At 42.1% G+C, this 24,166-nt stretch overlaps 1 protein-coding gene across 1 annotated transcript in view; it reads left to right on the top strand.

Moving 5' to 3' along the window:
• The window catches only part of CWC25 (CWC25 spliceosome associated protein homolog), a 34,759-nt gene extending 10,645 nt beyond the window's left edge, over positions 1-24,114 (top strand). The window contains exons 4-10 of the mRNA XM_036835777.1: positions 3,683-3,752; positions 4,451-4,578; positions 5,237-5,312; positions 5,932-6,137; positions 6,521-6,619; positions 21,986-22,147; positions 22,631-24,114. Of these exons, the coding sequence (XP_036691672.1) occupies positions 3,683-3,752; positions 4,451-4,578; positions 5,237-5,312; positions 5,932-6,137; positions 6,521-6,619; positions 21,986-22,147; positions 22,631-22,745 (856 nt within the window). The 3' untranslated portion in view covers positions 22,746-24,114. The remainder of the gene's footprint in view (positions 1-3,682; positions 3,753-4,450; positions 4,579-5,236; positions 5,313-5,931; positions 6,138-6,520; positions 6,620-21,985; positions 22,148-22,630) is intronic.
• The last annotated feature ends 52 nt before the right edge of the window (positions 24,115-24,166 follow it).

The following is a 24,166-nucleotide window of genomic DNA, read 5'->3' as shown; positions in this document are numbered from 1 at the left end:
GTAGAGTTGGCTGGGGGGGTGAATAGGCCTTTTCCCCTCCCCTCTACCCCTCCCTTTTGTTTGTTTTTTGCAGCAGAACCCTTTGAAAAGAAACTTTAGAATTTTATTTAACCCTAATATGTAACAGATCAAAGTAGAGCTGCATTTTGGGTGTTAAATGAAATCATGTGGTGCGTTTTTTTTGTTTTTGTTTTTAATTTTCATTATTTTATTTCAAGTGTGTAAGGTTGAACATTAAAAAATGTTTATTTCTTATTTACATTTCTTTTGAAAATTCTTTTAAAGTTATCTATATATTACAGATATATATTTATATGTAAATATTTTCTCCCATTTTGTTAGCTTCTTAATTAATTATTGTGGTAAAATATACATAACATAAAATTTACCATCTTGGGCTTCCCTGGTGGCGCAGTGGTTGAGAATCTGCCTGCCAATGCAGGGGACACGGGTTCGAGCCCTGGTATGGGAAGATCCCACATGTCGCGGAGCAACTAGGCCCGTGAGCCACAACTACTGAGCCTGCGCGTCTGGAGCCTGTGCTCCGCAACGAGAGAGGTCACGACAGTGAAAGGCCCGCGCACTGCGATGAAGAGTGGTCCCTGCTCGCCACAACTAGAGAAAGCCCTTGCACAGAAACGAAGACCTAACACAGCCAAAAATAATAAATAAATAAATTTATAAAAAAAAAAATTTACCATCTTAACTTTTTTTTTTCTTTTTTTTTAAAGTTCCTTAAACTCACCAGCATACAAATGTGAGCAGGCACTCTTCCCACACTCACATTGTATCATGAGTACATGTTTGTTTGTTTTTTAATAAATTTATTTTATTTATTTATTTATTTTTGGCTGCATTGGGTCTTAGTTGCTGCACACGGGCTTTCTCTAGTTGTGGCGAGTGGGGGCTACTCTTCATTGTGGTGCACGTGCTTCTCATTGCGGTAGCTTCTTTTGTTTCGAAGCACAGGCCCTAGAGCGCATGGGCTTCAGTAGTTGTGCCGCGTGGGCTCAGTAGTTGTGGTTCGCAGGGTCTAGAGCACAGGCTCAGTAGTTGTGGCGCACAGGCTTAGTTGCTCCGCGGCATGTGGCATCTTCCTGGACCAGGGCTCGAACCCGTGTCACCTGCATTGACAGGCAGATTCTTAACCACTGCGCCACCATGGAAGTCCCATCTTAACTATTTTTAAGTGTACATTTCAGTAGCAGTAAATATATTCACATCATTGTGCAACCATCACCACTACCTATCCTTCTCCAGAACTTTTTCATCTTCGCAACTGAAACCTTATACTCATTAAACAGTAAGTCCCCATTCTCTCCTCTTCCCAGCTCCTGGCAACCACTTCTACTTTCTGTTCCTATGAATGTTACTACTGTAGTTACCCATATAAGTGGAATCATATGGTATTTGTCCTTTTGTGACTGACCTATTTCACTCAGCATAATGTCATCAAGGTTCATTGTGTTATAGCATGTGTCAGAATTTCCTTCTCTTTAAAAATTGTGGTAAAATACACATGACATAAAATTTACCATTTTAACCATTTTAAGTATATATATAGTTCAGTAGTAAGGGTATCCAAATTGTTGTGCAACCAATCTCCAGAAGTTTTTCATCTTGCATAACTGAAAATCTGTATCCGTTAAGCAACAACTCTTCATTTCCTTTTCCCCCCAGCCCCTGGCAACCACTATTGTACTTTTCATTTCTATGTGTTGGACTATTCTGAACCTCATAAAAGTTGAAATCATTCAATATTTGTTTTTTTGTGACTGGCTTATTTTACTTAGCATAATGTCTTCAAGGTTCATCCATGTTGTAGCATGTATCAAAATTTCCTTCCTTTTTAAGGCTGAATAATATTCCATTGCATGTATATACCCATTTGTAATCCATTCATCTGTCGTGCACACGGGTTATTTCCACCTTTTGGTTATTGTGAATAATGCTGCTATGAACATTGATGTACAAATATTGTGCATATTATTTTATAAACTCCTTTTTATCACCTAATCATATATATGGGACATTTTTCTATGTTGCTGACTATGCTTCTGTCACATCATTTTTTTTTTTTTTTTTTTAAAGAAATTCACGTTCTTTTATTTATTTATGACTGTGTTGAGTCTTCGTTTCTGTGCGAGGGCTCTCTCCAGCTGTGGCAAGTGGGGACCACTCTTCATCGCGGCACGCGGGCCTCTCACCATCGCGGCCCCTCCTGTTGCGGAGCACAGGCTCCAGACGCGCAGGCTCAGCAATTGTGGCTCACGGGCCCAGTTGCTCCGCGGCACGCGGGATCCTCCCAGACCAGGGCTCGAACCCATGTCCCGTGCATTGGCAGGCAGATTCTCAACCACTGCGCCACCAGGGAAGCCCTGTCACATCATTTTTAATATCTATATTGTATGGATATACCATAATTTATTTATTTATTTTTAAACATTTTTTTGACACCTTCCCTTTCTTTTTTTTGTTTTGTTTTTTTAAATTTTTATTTATTTATTTTTGGTTGCATTGGGTCTTAGTTGCGACACGCAGGATCTTTCATTGTGGCGTGCGGGCTCTCTAGCTGTGGTGCGTGGGCTTAGTTGCCCCAGCATGTGGGATCTTAGTTCCCTGACCAGTGATTGAACCTGCATCCCCTGCATTGGAAGGGGGATTCTTAACCACTGGCCCACCAGGGAAGTCTCTACCATAATTTTTTTTTTTTTTTTTTTTTACGTCTACCATAATTTATTAATATTCTCCTGTTGGATCCCTAACTTGTTTCCAAGTTTTCATTGTTACAATATGAACACCTTTTTAGTGACCTTCCTAGATTTTTTTTTAAATAAATTTATTTATTTATTTATTTATTTTTGGCTGTGTTGGGTCTTCGTTTCTGTGCGAGGGCTTTCTCCAGTTGTGGCAAGTGGGGGCCACTCTTCATCGCGGTGTGCGGGCCTCTCACTATCGCGGCCTCTCTTGTTGCGGAGCACAGGCTCCAGACGCGCAGGCTCAGTAGTTGTGGCTCACGGGCCTAGTTGCTCCGCGGCATGTGGGATCTTCCCAGACCAGGGCTCGAACCCGTGTCCCCTGCATGGGCAGGCGGATTCTCAACCACTGCACCACCGGGGAAGCCCCCGACCTTCCTAGATTATATCCTTTCAGTAACAAATTCTTGAGGAAGCATTTGTAAGATTAAAGAGTTTGTGAGTATATACAGGCTGTGATAAATGTTGCCGAATCGTCCTCCAGGAAGGTTGACCAGTTTACCCTCCTATGAACACTATGTAAGAGTAAGACTTCTTGAAAGAGGAATCCATTCTGTTTATTTCCCAGGGGTTATCATGCTAAACAGTGGAGGTAGTATTGAAATGTTGCATACGTTTGATACACAAGATGACATACATTTACTTGACCAGTTGGGAAGCCCTGAGCATGAAGCTTAACAAGCAACAGACCAAACTCACTTTCTTGCACAACAGGGAACCAGTGTGAACCTTCCCCACAATATTCAATCCCTTATGCAGATTTGGGAAAGATTTCTGGCTTCCACACAATCATGCAGATTGCACCATGGGGCCTGTCTGCCTGCACTGAGAAAAAAGATTCCTGTATAGAATTATGGAGAGTAGAATGAATGATTTAATCCCCTTTTCTGAAAGAAAGCATCATGATTTTTATAACTTCTCTTTAGGAAGAAAGAAGAAGAGAAAAAAAGAGAGGTATTGAATAATCCTGTGAAAATGAAGAAAATCAAAGAATTGGTAAGTAGTACATCAAATAAGCATCAAGAGCTACTTAACATGAAAACTCCTCTCCATTTACTCTTACGAGAGGGAAAGCAGAATGGCTTTAAACATTTTTGTCTTTTAGAGACCTTCTCCTGGTGATTTTGTGCAATCTTAACATATAAAGCTTAATTATGCTTGATTTTCTCTTTTATGTCCTTTGGTTGGAAAAACAGCATGTTATATCATTCTTCCAGAAAAAGAGGGGTATTGGGATATGCCTGTGGAAAGCATGATCATGCAGTGTGTTCAGGAGATCAGGTGGTATCAAGCCTTTAGGGCCCATTCATCACTCATGTAACATATTATGTGATTGTTTCTTGGATTAGTTGGTAAGGAAAATTTAAAGATTGATCTTGTGGTCCCTGATTACTGTCAGCGGAGTTGCAGTCTTTTGACAAATGGGAATTCCTAGGCAGTGGTTCTGGGGACTGTTTCAAAACACAGATTCCCAGCCCCACCCACCAGCGAGTCCGTTCAGTAGTCTAGGGGCGTTTGTGCACAACCAGGGTCCAGACCCTCCACTCTTGTCGACAGGGGACGTCTGATCATGTCCTGGACCCCTGTAGACCCTGAGGCCTGGAGGCAGGTAGTTTACACATGACCCCATCCCCTCAGAGGGACTGACAGGGGTCCCAGTAATCTTGCGCGGTTATGTTCTGGGCATTTTCTAGTTGCAAATGAGTCTGGAAAAAAAGGAGAAGAAGAAGAAGAAGGAGAAGAAAAAGAAGCACAAGAAACATAAGCACAGAAGCTCAGGCAGCGATCGTTGCAGCAGCGAGGATGAGCACGGCCGGGAGAGGTGAGCGTGTGGAGCGGCCTCCTGCACCGTTGATTCACTCACTCATTCATTCCACAGATACGAACTGAATACCTGCTCCAGGCCAGGAGCCACCAGGTTCTGGGGGTTCAGTGGAGAACACTTGCACACCAGCCCTCTGCCCCCAGAGCTGGCCAGCTAGCACTTGAGTTCCCGGAGGAGTTGGCGAAACCCCCAGGGGAGCTGGCTGTAGCTGTGTCAGTCTTAGGTCAGACGTCCTGGATATGACTTTCATCTCAGCTCTTGATTCCTGCAAGACTTAAGTGGGTTTTATGGAAGCTTTTTTTTTTTTTTTTTCAAATACATTAATGGGCCCATCTGGACCTGTTCTGTGTCTTCTTTGCGGGAGCCGCCAGCGCTGTCTCTGCTGACTCACTCGTAGTCCTTAGAATAGCAGCACGAGGTGAGAGGAGAATGTGCTCGGGTGCTGGGGCTGAAAAGCAAGGCCCACGGTTTTTCGCAGGAAAAACATGACTGTGCTGATGCATCTTCCAGCAAAGATAGAGAAACACACTCCCATGTGAGAGCCGGCAGGTGGGAAAGGTCACGTTTGAAACAGGAAGCACGTCTCAGCACAAGAGCTGTAAACTGGACCTTTAGGCATTTTCTTTTTCAATGAGTATGTGTTTTAATCTCTTAGATCTCAAAAGAAGATGGCAAATTCTTCCCCTGTTTTGTCCAAAGTCCCTGGATATGGCTTACAGGTAAGGATATGGGCTTCTCAAAGGGAGTGACCGTGGGACTGGAACGTGCCAACCTGGCTGCCTTTTTGGACACAGAGCATATTTAGCAGCCAATCAGACACGCGGAAGGAAGGGAGTTTGGGCAGCACAGACTGGAGAACAGGCCCATTCCTTATCCCTGAGCCTCTGACTATGGCTGAGGGCCCTCTGAGCAGAGAGGCTAAACTACCAGTGGGCGTTTAGGCATTCCGTCCATCTCTCTGCATATAACTTACATGAAATGCGTACATTTTAAGGGTTGATGACTTTTTGATAAATGTACGTCCCTCTGGATTCCTTTTTTCCCCTCAGTATGTTTAACCTGAGGTCCTGTCCTCCATATTCTGCCTCCTGCTCCTCCTTAGGCTGTAGCAAAGAGCCAAGCCAATTTAGGTGGTTGGGTGATACATCCTTTTAGGGCATTCTGAGGATAACTTTCCTAAGTTTATACAGCTCTCAGTGATAACTGTGTGATGGGATTGGTATACCCAGTTGGCTCCTTACAGAACCTCAGTGCTTATTCATTTTCTTGTATCACTGCATCTTCTCCTGAGCTGCTAGATTTTCCTATGAGTAGCTTTTCTTCTTCTTCTTCCTTGATGATATAGGTCAGAACTCTGACCATAGCCAGGGACTGCAGGGTCCTCTGACAGCTAGCAAAGCGAGTGCGTGGGTTGAAGAATTACTTCCAGGTCCAGAAGCTCCTCTCCCTCACCCTCCGAGACATGCCAGCAAGAAGAGCACCAGAGAAGCAGGGTCTCGGGACAGGAGGTCTCGATCCCACGGCAGAAGGTCACGGTCCCCAAGGCCAAGCAAACCGTAAGTATGGGAATTCAGTGGGAAATAACCTGTGAATGTGGGGGCCTGGTTACAGCTGGTATTTGCTTTTAGCGATGTCTGTTCATCACCTCTTCCAAATGTCTTTGCTTTGTTATTATCTGTACTTTTTTTTTTTTTTTTAATGTAAAGCTCAGACCCCTAGAACTACGTATTTATATATGTGGAATCTCTAGAGTGAGATTAATACCAAATCTTATGTATCCTTATGCCTTTGTTTTTCTTCTTCACTTCTTCCCTCTATTTTCTTCAATTTGGATTATAGTTCTAAAACTGTTAGCTTTTCTTCCATCATTTGAGGGACATGATAAAAGCCACTGTATTGAAAAAGCTCTTCTCCTCTCTGCCCTCTGTATCTGTTACAGGCACAACTCTAAGGTAAATAGGAGAGACAGAGGCCGAAGTAAGAGCCTATCACCTAAGACATCTACCAACCAAAGGCGGCATGCTCATGGGTACACCAGGTGAGTCAAGAGCCCAGTAGGTTTACTTCAGACTTTCAGCCTGAGTTCTTGGAATGGCTCAGACCAGGGCAAGTGGATAATCTATATCACCTTTTTTGGCCCACCCCTCTTTTATTCATCTTGGTCAACTTTTAACCATCCATCTGCCCTGCCCCCCCACCCCACACGAGTCACATTGAAAGGACAAAGTAAATAGTTTTTGAACTATTGAACTAATGACCAATTAACTAAGTGACTGTCTCTCAACACCTGTAAACATATTACTCTCACAGAGATTTCTGCAGGAAGCTTTCTTGCGAGTGTGGCTCCTTTCCTGAGGCATCAGCTGAAAGGGAAGCAGGAAGGTGGTCTCCTTGAGGGCAGACACCCTAAAATAAACTCTGTGTCTGAGTTGGGTGTGGTGTGGGTCAGACAGAACAGGATGTGCAGTCATGGGACCTGAGGGGAGTTTGGCTGTGCCATATAAGGCTGTCCTAGGGGTCTTGATTGCTCTTAGAAGTTTAGATGAGGGATTCCCTCGCAGTCCAGTGGTTAGGACTCGGCGCTTTTACTGCCGTGGGCTCCAGTTCAATCCCTGGTCAAGGAACGAAGATCCCATTAAAAAAAAAAAAAAAAAAAGAAAGTTTAGTTTGACTGGCAACTTTTGTGTACTTCCTTCCTAACTGCCTCCCACCCATCCCCTTGGCTGCACATTACAATCACCTGGAAAGCTTAAAGAAAAACCAAAATCCCAATCAATCCCTTGCTGCACCCCAGCCCTATTACATCATAATCTCTGGGGATGGGCCCAGACATCAGTATTTTTTTTTTTTTTTTTTTTTTTTTGGCTGTGTTGGGTCTTCGTTTCTTCCTGTGCGAGGGCTCTTCTCTAGTTGTGGCAAGCGGGACCACTCTTCATCGCGTGCGCGCGGGGCCTCTCACTATCGCGGCCTCCCTTATTGGGAGCACAGGCTCCAGACACGCAGGCTCAGCAGTTTTGGGCTCCGGGCCCAGTTGCTCCGTGGCATGTGGGATCTTCCCAGACCAGGGCTCGAACCCGTGTCCCCTGCATTGGCAGGCAGATTCTCAACCACTGCGCCACCAGGGAAGCCCTAGACATCATTTTTTTTTTTTTTTTTTTGATACATGTATATAATATGTATTTGTATACGTATAGTAACACTAATCTTCATTTATCAATTTCCCCCCTCCTTTCCTTTTAATTAATTAATTAATTTATTTTTGGGTGTGTTGGGTCTTCATTTCTGTGCGAGGGCTTTCTCCAGTTCCAGCGAGCGGGGTCCACTCTTCATCGCGGTGCGCGGGCCTCTCACTGTCACGGCCTCTCTTGTTGCGGAGCACGGGCTCCAGACGTGCAGGCTCAGTAGTCGTGGCTCACGGGCCTAGCCGCTCTGCGGCATGTGGGATCTTCCCAGACCAGGGCTCGAACCCGTGTCCCCTGCATTGGCAGGCAGACTCTCAACCACTGCGCCACCAGGGAAGCCCGACATCAGTATTTTTAAAGCATCCCAGTAGTTCCAGTGCACAACCAGCACTGAGAACCACTGAGAGTTCATAACAACCTCTTTTATTCACTATGCTGTTAAAAGAGAGGCAAACCCTAAAGTCCCTTTTAACTTTTAATTGCCTGATTCCCTAAGTTTAAGGTTTCATTTTCACTGGCAACTTTCCAAAATACCCAGGTACATATTTCCCTGCCTTCCCAGAGAGGGAGGGTGTATTATGCATAATTTAATCTTTTATTGGTGACACTGGGTCAGTTCTTCAGCTCTGCTGTCATTCATGCTGTTCTTAGGGATGGATGCTCATGAGTGTGTATTTTTTTTAATGTATTTTAAGGCTCTTGGTCAGCGCAAGGTCTGCTTTTTCAGATCCCGCTTTGTTTTTCTGTCTCTTTTGCCATCTGCCATCACTTAAATTTGTCTCACTTTGTCAGCCTTTCTTATCACCCTTAGAATCTTTGTTGAATTTTGTGATTTAAAATGAGTTAGAATAAACAACAAGGTCCTACTGTATAGGACCAATAGACCAATACTTCAATAAAGTGTTTTTTTTAATAAATTTATTTATTATTTTTGGCTGTGTTGGGTCTTCGATGCTGCGTGCAGGCTTTCTCTAGTTGCAGCTAGCAGGGGCTACTCTTCGTTGCGGTGTGCGGACTTCTCATTGTGGTGGCTTCTCGTTGCGGAGCACGGGCTTTAAGCATGGGGGCTTCAGTAGTTGTGGCACTTGGGCTCAGTAGTTGTGGCTCACGGGCTCCAGAGCTCAGGCTCAGTAGTTGTGGCGCATGGGCTTAGTTGCTCCACGGCATGTGGGATCTTCCTGGACCAAGGCTTGAACCTGTGTGCCCTACATTGGCAGGCAGATTCCTAACCACTGTGCCACCAGGGAAGTCCCAGTAAAATTTTTAAAAATAAATAAATAAAGTGACTTAGATCCCTCAAGACTTCTGTCTTCCAGGAATGGAAACAGAAACTTGAAAGCATGGATTCTGTGATATCTCTTTGTTTTGGTTTGGTGTTCCAGGTAGTTGAACACCAAAGATGTAACCAAGATGGTGCTGAATTAAGACAAAAGAAAAGTTATGGCTGTAAAACCTTTCTTAGCACTATTTACACTGTTTCTCAGATTGAGAGTCACTGGATATTTCCTCAAGGGCCTGAGAGTTCTGTAAGAATTTAAAATTTTTTGAGTTCTCTTTTGTATGTATGTTTTGTTTTAATTAGTGATCTAAAACAACTTACTTGTCAGCTGAAGGATGAAGCTTCTCTTTAGCAGTGAGGTTCTCAATTTAAAGCGATTTTTATAGACTAAGACTTTTTTTTTTCTCTTAAGTTTTTTTTGGGGGACTGGGGGATTCCACATTATTTTTCCATTGCTTTCAGTGCTTCCTAAATTTCATACAGTCAACACAGCACTTTAAAAAATAATTTATTCCAGTATAGTTGATTTGCAATGTTGTATTAATTTCTGCTGTACAGCAAAGTGATTCAGTTACACACACACACACACACACACATATATATGTACACATTCTTCTTCATATTCTTTTCCATTATGGTTTATCACAGGATATTGAATACAGTTCCCTGTGCTATACAGTAGGACCTTGTTGTTCATGCATTCTATATGTGATAGATATCACAACACTTTTTTTCTTTTTTTAAATTAATTTATTTAATTAATTTATTTTTGGCTGCGTTGAGTCTTCCATGCTGTGCGTGGGCCTTCTCCAGTTGCAGCGAGAGGGGGCCACTCTTCATTGTGGTGTGCAGGCTTCTCATTGTGGTGACCTCTCTTGTTGCGGAGCACGGGCTCTAGCGCACGGGCTTCAGTAGTTGTGGCACGCAGGCTCAGTAGTTGTGGCTCGCAGGCTCTAGAGCACAGGCTCACTAGTTGTGGTACACGGGCTTAGCTGCTCCGCGGCATGCGGGATCTTCCCAGACCAGGGCTCGAACCCACGTCCCCTGCATTGGCAGGTGGATTCTCAACCACTGCGCCACCAGGGAAGCCACACAACACTTTTATAATTTAAAAAAATGTGTATGCTCAAAACAAACTAACAAAAACCACTACTATAAGGTCACACCACAGAAGTGGCTAAAATTCCTTCTGTTGGGCTTGTAAATTGCCCAGAACAAAGGTGGCAATAGGAAATAGAAAATGGATTTACTATTGCTTATTAATTAATTATTAAGGCACAATTTCTTTAATTGTTTTGGTCAAATAATAGACAACCTTTTTTAAAGTACAGTTTATTTACAATATTATATTAGTTTCAGGTGTACAGCATAGTGATTCAAAATTTTTATAGATTATACTCCATTTAAAGTTCCTACAAAATATTGACTATATTCCCTCTACAGTACAATATATCTTTGTAGCTTACTTATTTTGTACATATTAGTTTGTACCTCTTAGTCCTCTATCTATATCTTGCTCCTCCTCCATCCCCCTCCCCACTGGTAACCACTAGTTTGTTCTCTACATCTGTGTGTCTGTTTCTATTTTGTTATAGTCATTCATTTGTTTCATTTTTTAGATTCCACATATAAGTAATAACATACAATCTTTCTCTGTCTGACTTATTTTACTAAGCATAATATCCTCCAAGTCCATCCATGTTGTTGCAAATGGCAAAATTTTCTTTTTTATGGCTGAGTAATATTCCATTATATACCACATCTTCTTTATCCAGTCTTCTGTTGATGGACACTTAGGTTGCTTCATATCTTGGCTATTATAAATAATGATGCTATGAACAGTGGGGTGCATGTATCTTTTCAAATTAGTGTTTTTATTTTCTCTGGATGTATACTCAAGAGTGGAATTGCTGGGAATTCCCTGGCAGTCCAGTGGTTAGGACTCTGTGCTTCCACTGCAGGGGGCACGGGTTCGATCCCTGGTCAGGGAACAAAGATCTCGCATGGTGTGGCCAAAAAAAAAAAGAGTGGAATTGCTGGATCATGTGGTAGTTCTATGTTTACTTTTTTGAAGAACCTCCGTACTGCTTTCCATAGTGGCTGCACTAATTTACATTCCCACCAGCAGGGTAAGTAGGGTTCCCTTTTCTCCACATCCTCACTGACCTTTGTTATTTGTGGTCTTTTTGACACCAGCCATTCTTCAGCTGTGAGGTGATATCTCATTGTGGTTTTGGTTTGCATTTCCCTGATGATTAGCAATGTTGAGCATCTTTTCATGTACATGTTGACTATAAGAAGACTAGCCAACATGCACAAGGAGATATAGAAGACTATATCTTCTTTGGAAAAATGTCTATTCAGGTCTCCTGCTCATTTTTTAATTGGGTTGTTTGTTCTGATATTGAGTTGTTTGAGCTGCTTATGTAATTTGGATATTAACTCTTTGTCAGTCATATCATTTGCAAATATATTTTTCCCATTCAGTAGGTTTTTTTTTTTTAAATCAGTTGTAGTTCTTTTTTTTTAAAATTAATTAATTAATTAATTCATTTTGGGCTGCATTGGGTCTTTGTAGCTGCGCACGGGCTTTCTCTAGTTGCAGCGAGGGGGGGCTACTCTCCATTGCGGTGTGCGGGCTTCTCACTGCAGTGGCTTCTCTTGCTGCGGAGCATGGGCTGTAGGTGTGTGGGCTCAGTAGTTGTGGCATGCGGGCTCAGTAGTTGTGGCTCATGGGCTCTAGAGCGCAGGCTCAGTAGTTGTGGCTCACGGGCTTAGATGCTCTGCGGCATGTGGGATCTTCCTGGACCAGGGATCGAACCCATGTCCCCTGCATTGGCAGGTGGATTCTTAACCACTTTGCTACCAGGGAAGTCCCAGTTTTTGTGTTTTGTTGATAGTTTCCTTTGCTGTGCAAAAGCTTTCAAGTTTAATCAGGTCCCATTTGTTTATTTTGGCTTTTGTTTCCTTTGTCCGAGGAGACAGATCTAAAAAAATAATTGCTGAGACTTATGTCAAAGAATGTTCTGCCTATGTTTCTTTTTTTTTTATATTATTTTTAAAAATATCTTTGTTGGATTATAATTGCTTTACGATGTTGTGTTAGTTTCTGTTGTACAACAAAGTGTGAATCAGCTATAAGTATACATATATCCCCATATCCCCTCCCTCTTCAGCCTCCCTCCCATCCTCCCTATCCCACCCTCTAGGTCACCACAAAGCATCGAGCTGATCTCCCTGTGCTATGGTGCAGCTTCCCACTAGTCATCCATTTTACATTTGGTAGTGTATGTATGTCAGTGCTACTCTCTCACTTTGTCCCAGTTTCCACTTCCCCCTCTGTGTCCTCAAGTCTGTTCTCTACATCTGCATCTTTACTCCTGCCCTGCCACTAGGTTCATCAGTACCGGTTTTTTAGATTCCATATATGTGCGTTAGCATACAGTATTTGTTTTTCTCTTTCTGACTTACTTCACTCTGTATGGTAGACTCTAGGTCCATCCACCTCATTACAAATAACTCAATTTCGTTCCTTTTTATGGCTGAGTAATATTCCATTGTATATAAATGCCACATCTTCTTTGTCCGTTCATCTGTCGATGGATGTTTAGGTTGCTTCCATGTCCTGGCAATTGTAAATAGTGCTGCAATGAACATTGTGGTACGTGTATCTTTTTGAATTATGGTTTTCTCAGGGTATTTGCCCAGGAGTGGGATGGCTGGGTCATATGGTAGTTCTATTTTTAGTTTTTTAAGAAACCTCCATACTGCTCTCCAGAGTGGCTGTATCCATTTATATTCCCACCAACAGTGCAGGAGGGTTCCCTTTTCTCCACCCCCCCTCCAGCATTTATTGTTTGTAGATTTTTTGATGATGGCCATTCTGACTGGTGTGAGGTGATACCTCATTGTGGTTTTGATTTGCATTTCTCTAATGATTAGTGATGTTGAGCATCGTTTCATGTGTTTGTTGGCAATCTGTATATCTTCTCTGGAGAAATGTCTATTTAGGTCTTCTGCCCATTTTTGGATTGGGTTGTTCTTTTGCTCTTGAGCTGCATGAGCTGCTTGTAAATTTTGGAGATTAATCCTTTGTCAGTTGCTTCATTTGCAAATATTTTCTCCCGTTCTGAGGGCTGTCTTTTTGTCTTGTTTATGGTTTCCTTTGCTGTGCAAAAGCTGTTAAGTTTCATTAGATCCCACTTGTTTATTTTTGATTTTATTTCCCTTAGTGTAGGAGGTGGGTCGGAGAAGATCTTGCTGTGATTTATGTCAAAGAGAGTTCTGCCTGTGTTTTCCTCTAAGAGTTTTATAGTGTCTGGCCTTACATTTAGGTCTTTAATCCATCTTGAGTTTATTTTTGTGTATGGTTTTAGGAAATGTTCTAATTTCATTCTTTTACATGTAGCTGTCCAGTTTTCCCAGCACCACTTATTGAAGAGGCTGTCTTTCCTCCATTGTATATTCTTGCCTCCTTTGTCAAAGATAAGGTGACCATATGTGTGTGGGTTTATCTCTGGGCTTTCTATCCTGTTCCATCGATCTATATTTCTGTTTTTGTGCCAGTACCATACTGTCTTGATTACTGTAGCTTTGTAGTATAGTCTGAAGTCTGGGAGCCTGATTCCTCCAGTGCCGTTTTTCTTTCTCAAGATTGCTTTGGCTATTAGGGTCTTTGTGTTTCCATACAAATTGTGAAATTTTTTTGTTCTAGTTCTGTGAAAAATGCCATTGGTAATGTGATAGGGATTGCACTGACTGTAGATTGCTTTGGGTAGTATACAGTTATTTTCACATTGTTGATTCTTTCCAATCCAAGAACATGGATAATCTTTCCATCTGTTTGTATCGTCTTTGATTTCTTTCATCAGTGTCTTATAGTTTTCTTCTGCATGCAGGTCTTTTGCCTCCTTAGGTAGTTTATTCCTAGGTATTTTATTCTTTTTGTTGCAGTGGTAAATGGGGAGTGTTTCCTTGATTTCTCTTTCTGATTTTTTGTTGCTAGTGTATAGGAATGCAAGAGATTGCTGTGCATTAATTTTGTATCCTGCTACTTTACCAGATTCATTGATTAGCTCTAGTAGTTTTCTGGTGGCATCTTTAGGATTTTCTGTCTATAGTATCATGTCATCTGCAAACAGTGACATTTTTACTTCTTCTTTTTCAATTTGGATTCCTTTTATTTCTTTTTCTCCTCTGATTGTTGTGGCTAAAACTTCCAAAACTATGTTGAATAATAGTGGTGAGAGTGGGCATCCTTGTCTTGTTCCTGATCTTAGAGGAAATGCTTTCAGTTTTTCACCATTGAGAATGATGTTGGCTGTGGGTTTGTCAAATATGGCTTTTATTTTGTTGAGGTAGGTTCCCTCTATGCCCACTTTCTGGAGAGTTTTTATCATAAATGGGTGTTGAATTTTGTCAAAAGCTTTCTCTGCATCTACTGAGATGATCATATGGTTTTTATCCTTCAGTTTGTTAATATGGTATGTCACATTGATTGATTTGCATATATTGAAGAATCCTTGCATTCCTGGGATAAACCCCACTTGATCATGGGGTACGATCCTTTTAATGTGCTATTGGATTCTGTTTGCTAATATTTTGTTGAGGATTTTTGCATCTATGTTCATCAGTGATGTTGGCCTGTAATTTTCTTTTTTTGTGACATCTTTGGTTTTGGTATCAGGGTGATGGTGGCCTCATAGAATGAGTTGAGGAGTGTTCCTCCCTCTGCTATATTCCGGAAGAGTTTGAGAAGGATAGGTGTTAGCTTTTCTGTAAATGTTTGCTAGAATTCGCCTGTGAAGCCATCTGGTCCTGGGCTTTTGTTTGTTGGAAGGTTTTTGTTTTGTTTTTTTAATAAATTTATTTATTTATTTGTTTTTTGTTTGTCACTGTGTTGGGTCTTCATTGCGGTGCATGGGCTTCTTATTGTCGTGGCTTCTCTTGTTGCGGAGCACGAGCTCTAGGCATGCAGCCTTCAGTAGTTGTGGCTTGCGGGCTCTAGAGTGCAGGCTCAGTAGTTGTGGCACATGGGCTTAGTTGCTCTGCGGCATGTGGGATCTTCCCAGACCAGGGATTGAACCCATGTCCCCTGCATTGGCAGACAGATTCTTATCCACTGCGCCACCAGGGAAGCCCCTGTTGGAAGGTTTTTAATCACAGTCTCAATTTCAGTGCTTGTGATTGGTCTGTTCATGTTTTCTGTTTCTTCCTGGTTCAGTCTTGGAAGGTTGTGCTTTTCTAAGAATTTGTCCATTTTCTTCCAGGTTGTCCATTTTATTGGCAGTATAGTTGCTTGTAGTAATCTCTCATGATCCTTTGTATTTCTGCGGTGTCAGTTGTTATTTCTCCTTTTTCATTTCTAATTCTGTTGATCTGAGTCTTCTCCCTTTTTTTGCTGATGAGTCTGGCTAATGGTTTATCAATTTTGTTTATCTTCTCAAAGAACCAGCTTTTAGTTTTATTGATCTTTGCTATTGTTTCCCTCATTTCATTTTCATTTATTTCTTATCTGATCTTTATGATTTTTTTCCTTCTGCTAACTTTGGAGGTTTTTTGTTCTTCTTTCTCTAATTGCTTTAGGTGTAAGGTTAGGTTGTTTATTTGAGATGTTTCTTGTTTCTTGCGGTAGGATTGTATTGCTATAAACTTCCCTCTTAGAGCTGCTTTTGCTGCAGCCCATAGGTTTTGGGTTGTTTTGTTTTCATTGTCATTTGTTTGTAGGTATTTTTTGATTTCCTCTTTGATTTCTTCAGTGATCTCCTGGTTGCTTAGTAGCATATTGTTTAACCTCCATGTGTTTGTATTTTTTACAGTTTTTTTTCCTGTAATTGATATCTAGTCTCATAGCATTGTGGTCGGAAAAGATGCTTGATACGATTTCAGTTTTCTTAAATTTACCGAGGCTTGATTTGTGACCCAAGATTGTGATCTGTCCTGGAGAATGTTATCTGTGCCCTTGAGAAGAAAGTGTATTCTGTTGTTTTTGGATGGAATGTCCTATAAATATCAATTAAGTCCATCTGGTCTAATGTGTCATTTAAAGCTTGTGTTTCCTTATTTATTTTCTGTTTGGATTGTCTGTCCTTTGGTGTAAGTGGGGTGTTAAAGTCACCTACTATTATTGTGTTGCTGTTGAGTTCCCCTTTTATGGCTGTTAGCACTTGCCTTATTTATTGATGTGCTCCTATGTTGGGCCCATAGATATTTACAATTGTTATGTCTTCTTTTTGGAGTGATCCCTTAATGATTATATAGTGTCCTTCCTTGTCTCTTGTAATAGTCTTTATTTTAAAGTCTGTTTTGTCTTATATGAGTATTGCTACTCCAGCTTTCTTTTGATTTCCATTTGCATGCAATATCTTTCTCCATCCCCTCACTTTCAGTCTGTATGTGTCCCTAGGTCTGAAGTGGGTCTCTTGTAGACAGCATGTATATGGGTCTTGGTTTTGTATCCATTCAGCCAGTCTATGTCTTTTGGTTGGAGCATTTAATCCACTTACATTTAAGGTAGTTATCAATATGTATGTTCCTATTACCATTTTCTTAATTGTTTGGGTATGTTATTGTAGGTCTTTTCCTTCTCTTGTGTTTCCTGCCTAGAGAAGTTCCTTTAGCATTTGTTATAAAGCTGGTTTGGTGGTGCTGAATTCTCTCAACTTTTGTTTCTCTGTAAAGCTTTTGATTTCTCCATCAAATCTAAATGAGATCCTTGCTGGGTAGAGTAATCTTGGTTATAGGTTTTTCCCTTTCGTCACTTTAAATATATCTTGCCACTCCCTTCTGGCCTGTAGAGTTTTCTGCTGAAAGATCAGCTTGTTAACCTTAGGGGGATTCCCTTGTATGTTATTTGTTGCTTTTCCCTTGCTGCTTTTAATATTTTTCTTTGTGTTTTTAGTTTTTGTTAGTCTGATTAATATGTGTCTTGGCATGTTTCTCCTTGGCTTTATCCTGTGTGGGACTCTGTGCTTCCTGGACTTGATTGACTATTTCCTTTCCCATGTTGGGGAAGTTTTTAACCATAATCTCTTAAAATATTTTCTCAGACCTTTTCTTTTTTTCTTCTTTTTCTGGGATGCCTATAATTCGAATGTTGGTGCACTTAATGTTGTCCCAGAGGTCTCTGAGACTGGCCTCCATTCTTTTCATTCTTTTTTCTTTTTTCTGCTGTGCGGCAGTTATTTCCACCATTCTATCTTCCAGCTCACTTATCCGTTCTTCTGCCTCAGTTATTCTGCTATTGATTCCTTCTAGAGTATTTTTAATTTTAGTTATTGTGTTGTTCATGACTGTTTGTTTGCTCTTTAGTTCTTCTAGGTCCTTGTTAAACGTTTCTTATATTTTCTCTATGCTATTTCCAAGATTTTGGATCATCTTTACTATCATTACTCTGAATTCTTTTTCAGGTAGTTTGCCTATTTCCTCTTCATTTATTTGGTCTTGTGGGTTTTTATCTTGCTCCTTTGTCTGTTAAGATATTTCTCTGTCTCCTCATTTTGTCCAATTTACAGTATTTGAGGTCTCCTTCCCCTAGGCTGCAGGGTCGTAGTTCCTCTTGCTTCTGTTCTCTGCCCCCGGTGGTGGCGTTGGTCCAGTGTCTTGTGTAGGCCTTCTGATGGGAGGGCCTGGTGCCTGCGTTCTGGTGGGAGGAGCTGAGTCTTTTCCCTCTCCTGAGCAGGGCCGGGTCAGGTGGTGTGTTTTGGGGTGTCTGTGAGCTTAGTATGACTTTAGGTAGTCTCTGTGCTAATGGGTGGGTTTTTGTTCCTGTCTTGTTTGTTGTTTGGTGTGAGGCATCCAGCACTGGGAGCAGCTGGCAGTTGGGTGGAGCCATGTCTTGGATTCATATAGAGGCCTCCGTGAGAGCTCTCAGCGATTAATCTTCCCTGGGGCCAGGAATTCTCTATTCGTCCAGCATCCTGGACTTGGTGCGCCCACTCCAGAATCCCAGGCCCGACTTGTGGTTGAGGGACCAAGACCCTGCAAGTCGCTCGTCCCAGCAATAAAGGGGATTAAAAAAAAAAGACTAACAAAACCCCAGACAAATGGTAAACAGTAAAATCGAACAAACAGAAGCAAGGAAACACGCACACACACAAAAGAAACAAGAACAGAACCAAATAAATCAAATAGCAAGGGAACAACCAGACAAACAAAAGAACCCAAGAACAAAATCAATTAAGAAGAAAGCTGACAAAAACCCCAAACCAAAAAACAAAACCAAAGCAGAGTACCAACTGAAGAATGAAGCAAAGAAACGAAACAAACCAACAAAAAATGATATAAAAAAAAGAAGAGAGAGAAAGGGGAAAGAAGACAGAACAACAGAAAAGCAACGTAGAAACAGAAATATAAAAAAAAAAGTAGAAAATATATTAAAGAAAAAAAGAAAAAGACAAAACCCTGGAGAAATGGTAAAAACAAAATCAAACAAACAAGAGGAGAAACAAGGAAACACATACTCATGTAAAAGAAACAAAAACAGAGCCAAATAAAACAAAAAGCAAGAGAACCAAATAGAAGAACTCAAAAATGAAATCAAACAATTAGGATTAAAACTAACAAAAACACATAATCTAAAAACAAAACCAAAGCAGTGTGCCAACTGAAGAGTAAAGCAAGGAAACAGAACAAACCGATAAAAATGATTAAAAAAATAATAATAATGAAAGAAAATAAAAAGGGAAAAAACACAGGACAACAGAAAAACAAAGTAGAAATGAAAAGATAATAAAAAGAAAAGTAAAGAAAATGAGGGGGCTTCCCTGGTGGCGCAGTGGTTGAGAATCTGCCTGCCAATGCAGGGGACACGGGTTCGAGCCCTGGTCTGGGAAGATCCCACATGCCGCGGAGCAACTGGGCCTGTGAGCCACAATTACTGAGCCTGCATGTCTGGAGCCTGTGCTCCGCAACAAGAGAGGCGGCGATAGTGAGAGGCCCGCGCACCGCGATGAAGAGTGGCCCCCGCTTGCCACAACTAGAGAAAGCCCTCGCACAGAAACGAAGACCCAACACAGCCATAAATAAATAAATTAAAAAAGAAAAAAAGAAAATGAGGAAGAAAAAAATAAGGGAAAAGAACACAGAACAACAGAAGAGCAAAGTAAAAATAGAATTGTATAAAAAAATAAACAATAAACAATAAAAATATGTAATAAAACATGGAGATCCCAAAAGACTGAAAAAAAAAAACTAAAGCAATAACAAACAAAAAAAGAAAAACCAAAAAAAAAAGCTAGAACCAACAACAGAATGAATCAAAACATAATAAAATTAATAGTAATAATTACGTTTCCCTGGGGTCTCTGCTGTAAGTGTCCTTGCACATGCCATGCGCCACAGCCCACCTCCGCCTCCCCAAGAGGCTCCTCTGCCTCTGGGCTGGTCTCTGGACCTGCTGTGGGCCCTGTGAGCACCACTCAGACTCTGATCTGGCCCAGTTCCTGTGTGTGCTTGCCCCCAAAGTCCACAGCTGCCAGAGCTAGACCGTTTTCATTTGTGGGAAACACTCATTGTCTACTCAGATATTCCATAGACGCAGGGTCTACCTAGCTGATCCTGGGGATTTAATCTGCAGCTTGTATAGCTGATGGAAAGATTTTCAATCTTCTTCCTTAGTTACCCTGTCCCTGGGGTTCAGCTTTGGTTTTATCCCCACCTCTGTGGTCCACCCACAGGAGTCTGGTCCTGAGGCTGCCTTGGAGCTCTTGGGTCTGCCCCTGTGAGAATGGGGTGCAGAGGTGGTCTGACTGCTTGGATCGCGGGAGCCCGGGCCGTGCCAAATGCGCAGGGAAGCCGGCAGCCAGGGGCGCAAGAGATATGGCCCTAGTGAGGGCCTTTTCTGGCGCCTGGCATAAGGCACGTGAGGGCCAGCCCTGGCCGGGGTTTTTCTGGCGCCCGGCATAAGGCACGTGAGGGCCAGCCCTGGCCGGGGTTTTTCTGGCATCCGGCAGCAGGCGTGTGAGGGCCAGCCCTGAGCGGGCTTCTTTTATTGTCGTTGGCAGGCGCCGGCGTGTGGGGAGAGAGAGGTTACAGTAGTGGCTCCTCCCCATGCATGTGACTCAGCAGTAGCGCCTGCTTCCCTCAGTTCATCTTCCCACATCCAACAGCAGTTCTCACTCTGGGCCCGTTCTCCAATCCCCACGCACCAGCTCCCGGCCCCCTTGCACACCTGTGAACACACATCCCAGTCCGGGGCACACAGGCCCGTGGTACGGACCATCTGTGTATTTCTCACTCTGTCCCGTCAGCCACAGATCGGCTGCTTCACCCTCTTCCAACAGCCTCAAATGCTTCCCTTCTGTCCCAATCGATTTCCCCATCGGAGAGGGGGTTTCCCCGAATTCAGGACTCTCTCTTCTGCTTCAGCTCCCCCGCCCCAGGGTGTAGGTCCCATCCGCTTCCTTTCCTCCTCCTTCTCCCTTCATTTTTTTCCGTCCCACCCAGTTATGCAGGGATCTTTATAGTCCTTTCCGGTGTCCAAGGTCTTCTGCTAGTTTTCAGCCAGTGTTCTGTGAGAATTGTTGTATCTATAGATGTATTCCTCATGCATCCGTGGAGAGAGATGAACTCCACGTCCACTTACTCCTCCGCCATCTTGAATCTCTCTGCCATATTTCTTCTAGGAGTTTTATGGTTTCCGGTCTTACATTTAGGTCTTTAATCCATTTTGAGTTTATTTTTGTATGTGATGTGAGAAAATGTTCTAATTTCATTCTTTTACATGTAGCTGTCTGGTGTCATTCTCCTGTGTGGTTCAATTTCTCAGAAACTACTGGAGGGTCTACCCTCTGGAGGGTCTCCTGTAGATGTTTGGGAGAGGAGTCACTGGCTTCCCCAAGTCAGGCATGAGGACCCCAGAATGTCTTAACTGCTCCTTATACAGACCTTAAATTAGTCCCTTTGTTTTCAACCCTGTGCACCGCCCTCCAAAGTGCTTGGTGCCTGCAGTCCCTGAACCTTTCCTGGGTTTTGCAGTGTGAATATCTTGCTTCTGATCAGTATCAGGCACTTAGGATTCAGTTTCCTCTAACCTGTTAAAGTGGTTACTACTCCTTCATCCACTTCCATCTTCTGACAGTTTGTTCACATCTCTTATCTAGTGTTATTTCCTCTTCCATCTTCTTGTGCTTTTATGTATTTTAGTTAGTGGGGTTTTTGAAGGGGAGGCTTTTCATTTCACTATAGATAACTAAATGTCAAATTTTAGTATCTTAATTTTCTCAAAATTGAGAAAAAATTGAGTCCCACTCCCTTATGGGACTCCGATAATTATTTTTCCTTTTAAAGGGGGATCTGTACATCACACCAATTTGAGAAGCAATGGATTTGGATGTCTGACATTGGTAAATAGTGATCGAGCTGGTTCATCACCTCCTCTTCTTGCTCTTCATTTGCAGTGAGTGCCAGGAAAGACCTACCTATTACTTACTGTCTGAGGCTAAGGTGAATTCTTCAGGCATCTTGCTTCTAGCTTAGTCCTAAAGTGGTATACTCACGCACTACGTCCATGAATTTCTAAGCACCTCTAGTGGGTAGGTGGTAGATGTTAACCGTTACATGGATGAACTTAGTCCCCTGTTTTATAAGTTGTTGAGCAAACAACTGGAATATAATTGCCATAGCCTGAGGCTCCTGATTAGTTCTCAATTTATTTTTTGTATTTATTGTTTCAGAATAATTACTCCAGAGATTATTGAGTGAGAGTATGGAATCCTTCACTAAAATCTTTGAAATTTGAGTGCAAGCACCTGAAGAAGATGTTAGGAAGGAAGGAAACTCATGCTGAGTGTGGCACTGGGCTGGGCATTTCCGAGGGAAGAGAGCCATGGGCTGGAGAACCTGGGGTCCTACCTGGTTTCTCTTCTCCCTGTGGTGTTTCTCTTTTTTTTGTTGTTGTTGCTGGGAGAGAGGTAAACCTTAGGGTGATTTTTGTGTTCAACAGAAAGCTCTCATCAGAGGAGCTCGAGCGAAAACGGCAAGAGATGATGGAAAACGCCAAGTGGCGGGAGGAAGAGAGGCTGAACATCCTCAAGAAGCACGCTAAGGACGACGAACGGGAGCAGAGGCTGGAGAAGCTAGACTCCCGGGATGGGAAGTTTATCCAGTGAGTGCATCATTTTCCTGCCTATCAGCTTTCATGGCGATGGTCCCAAGGAGGCAGTTGGGCAACTGGTTCATTCACTGTGTTCCCAGTGTTTCTGTGTCTCTGCAGAGCTCAGCCCCCAGACACCATTGTTACTACTCCCAGCTTCTAGCCAGACAGTGGGATGTTTTTCATTTGAGGGGAGGAGAGGTGAATTGGTATTTTCACTGAATCTCCTTGGCCTTCTCCTAAGAATTCATGGCTCAGGAAGCCTTTTTCAAATGAAGCTTGGACTTATTTTCCAAAACAGATACATTTTCCTTATATATTTATAAAAAATTGAGTTCCAGATGGAGTCACTCGAAAGTTATCTACATGGGCTTAAGAGAGCTTGTGCTTCTACAGATGCTTTATGGCTAGCAACCTGTTTCTTCTTATTCTGCCAGAGAGTTGACCAGTTGACAAATGCTTGTTACTTAACTTTCACCTGTCTTCTCTTCCCAGCCGCATGAAGCTAGAGAGTGCATCTACCTCCTCTCTGGAAGATCGGGTGAAGCGGAATATTTACTCTCTACAGAGAACCTCAGTAGCTCTGGAGAAGAACTTTATGAAGAGATGAAAGCCATCCCCTCTCTTGCTGGTTTTCCTGAAATTTCCAGGGAGGCTGCTGATCCCTTAAAAATTCTCTTTATAAGAGTTCAAATGGCTTCTTCCACAGATGTCAAACCACCACTGTTCAAAGTGACTCTCCTCCATGGATTCCCAAAACAGCCCACTTCTTTTGAGAACCAGTGTGACTTGCTCTATGGGACCCTCAGTAACTTGCTGGGTGCAGAGCAGGTCTTAACAGTTTTTAAATGGGTGGGCACTGGAACATCTAGGTGTGAGCACTCATCTTGCTCTGGAAGGAGGCTCCCTTATGCCTCTTCCCTCCACCTGTGTGAACAAACCTATTCTATCACCTCAGAATAGACTGGACCTTTCAGAAACCTCTCTCCCCAGAGTCACCCAGATAGTTTGTGCTTACCAGGGTAAACGAACATTTACTTGATTTAGTAGATAATGTGACAGATGATGTCAGATTAGGGCAGAGCCAAGGGAGTGACAAAGAATCTGGAAGGGAAAACAATGCAAAAAAACCCCCTAAATGAACTGTTGAACTATTTGGACTATCTTTCAAACTGTAAAGTATATTGTGTATATGTACAAATGTATAATTTTTACATGCTTTTAAAAAAAGTAGTTAGCTTTGTTAGAATATCTTGTTTGGTAAGTGACTTTACTATGTAATAGAACCACATTGTATCTTGTTATCCAGTAACACAGTAAGGCAGGTCAGCTTTTCTTTCCTCTTGGAATCTGGCTAGTTGTGGAGGGGCCTGGGTTTATTGATAGGATCTAGGGTATCTATCCATTTACACTGCTTACAGTCTCTGATGTGGGCAGTGCAGTGTTGAAGTCAAATGATTTTAGTAGTCAGGACCAAACTACCAGTATGCTCCCGGGCTCTTAAAAGAAAATATAATGGAAGCTGTTTATTTCATGGCTTCCCTTTTATCATGTAGTAATCTTATTACAATTCTAGATTTTCAGGAGTTGCTTGCTATTATTTTTTAGTCAGGTATTAAACAAAACAAAACAAAAAACCCAGACTCCTGGGATCCATCTCCTTGTCTTTACCCCTTTCCCGTCTCTTTTACCAGAAGCCCTCATTTGACCCAGGAAGTCCTAGGCACTCTTGACCCACACATTAGCTGGGCCAGTTCCTTGTTCTGCTAATTCCTAACTCTGCTTAAAATGAATTTGGATTTATATCTTTGAGCACTTATGATGCCAGACACTGTTATGCTTAAAACCCAGTCTTTCCCCAGAGAGAAAGTAACGCACACTTGTTATGCATTTTATCACCTTATCCTGCTTCCCTATACTAGGGTTAATTATGTCTTTTATTTTATTAATTGGTAATAAAGGCTACATTTATTTTTGTAACTGTGCAAAAAGCCACCTGTGCTGAGTACCGAATTCCCATACAGAATAATA

Source organism: Balaenoptera musculus, chromosome 20 (assembly GCF_009873245.2).
Source record: "Balaenoptera musculus isolate JJ_BM4_2016_0621 chromosome 20, mBalMus1.pri.v3, whole genome shotgun sequence".
NCBI lineage: Eukaryota > Metazoa > Chordata > Mammalia > Artiodactyla > Balaenopteridae > Balaenoptera > Balaenoptera musculus.
The sequence above is the reverse complement of the archived record's forward strand: the minus strand, read 5'-3'. Positions and strand labels throughout refer to the sequence as shown.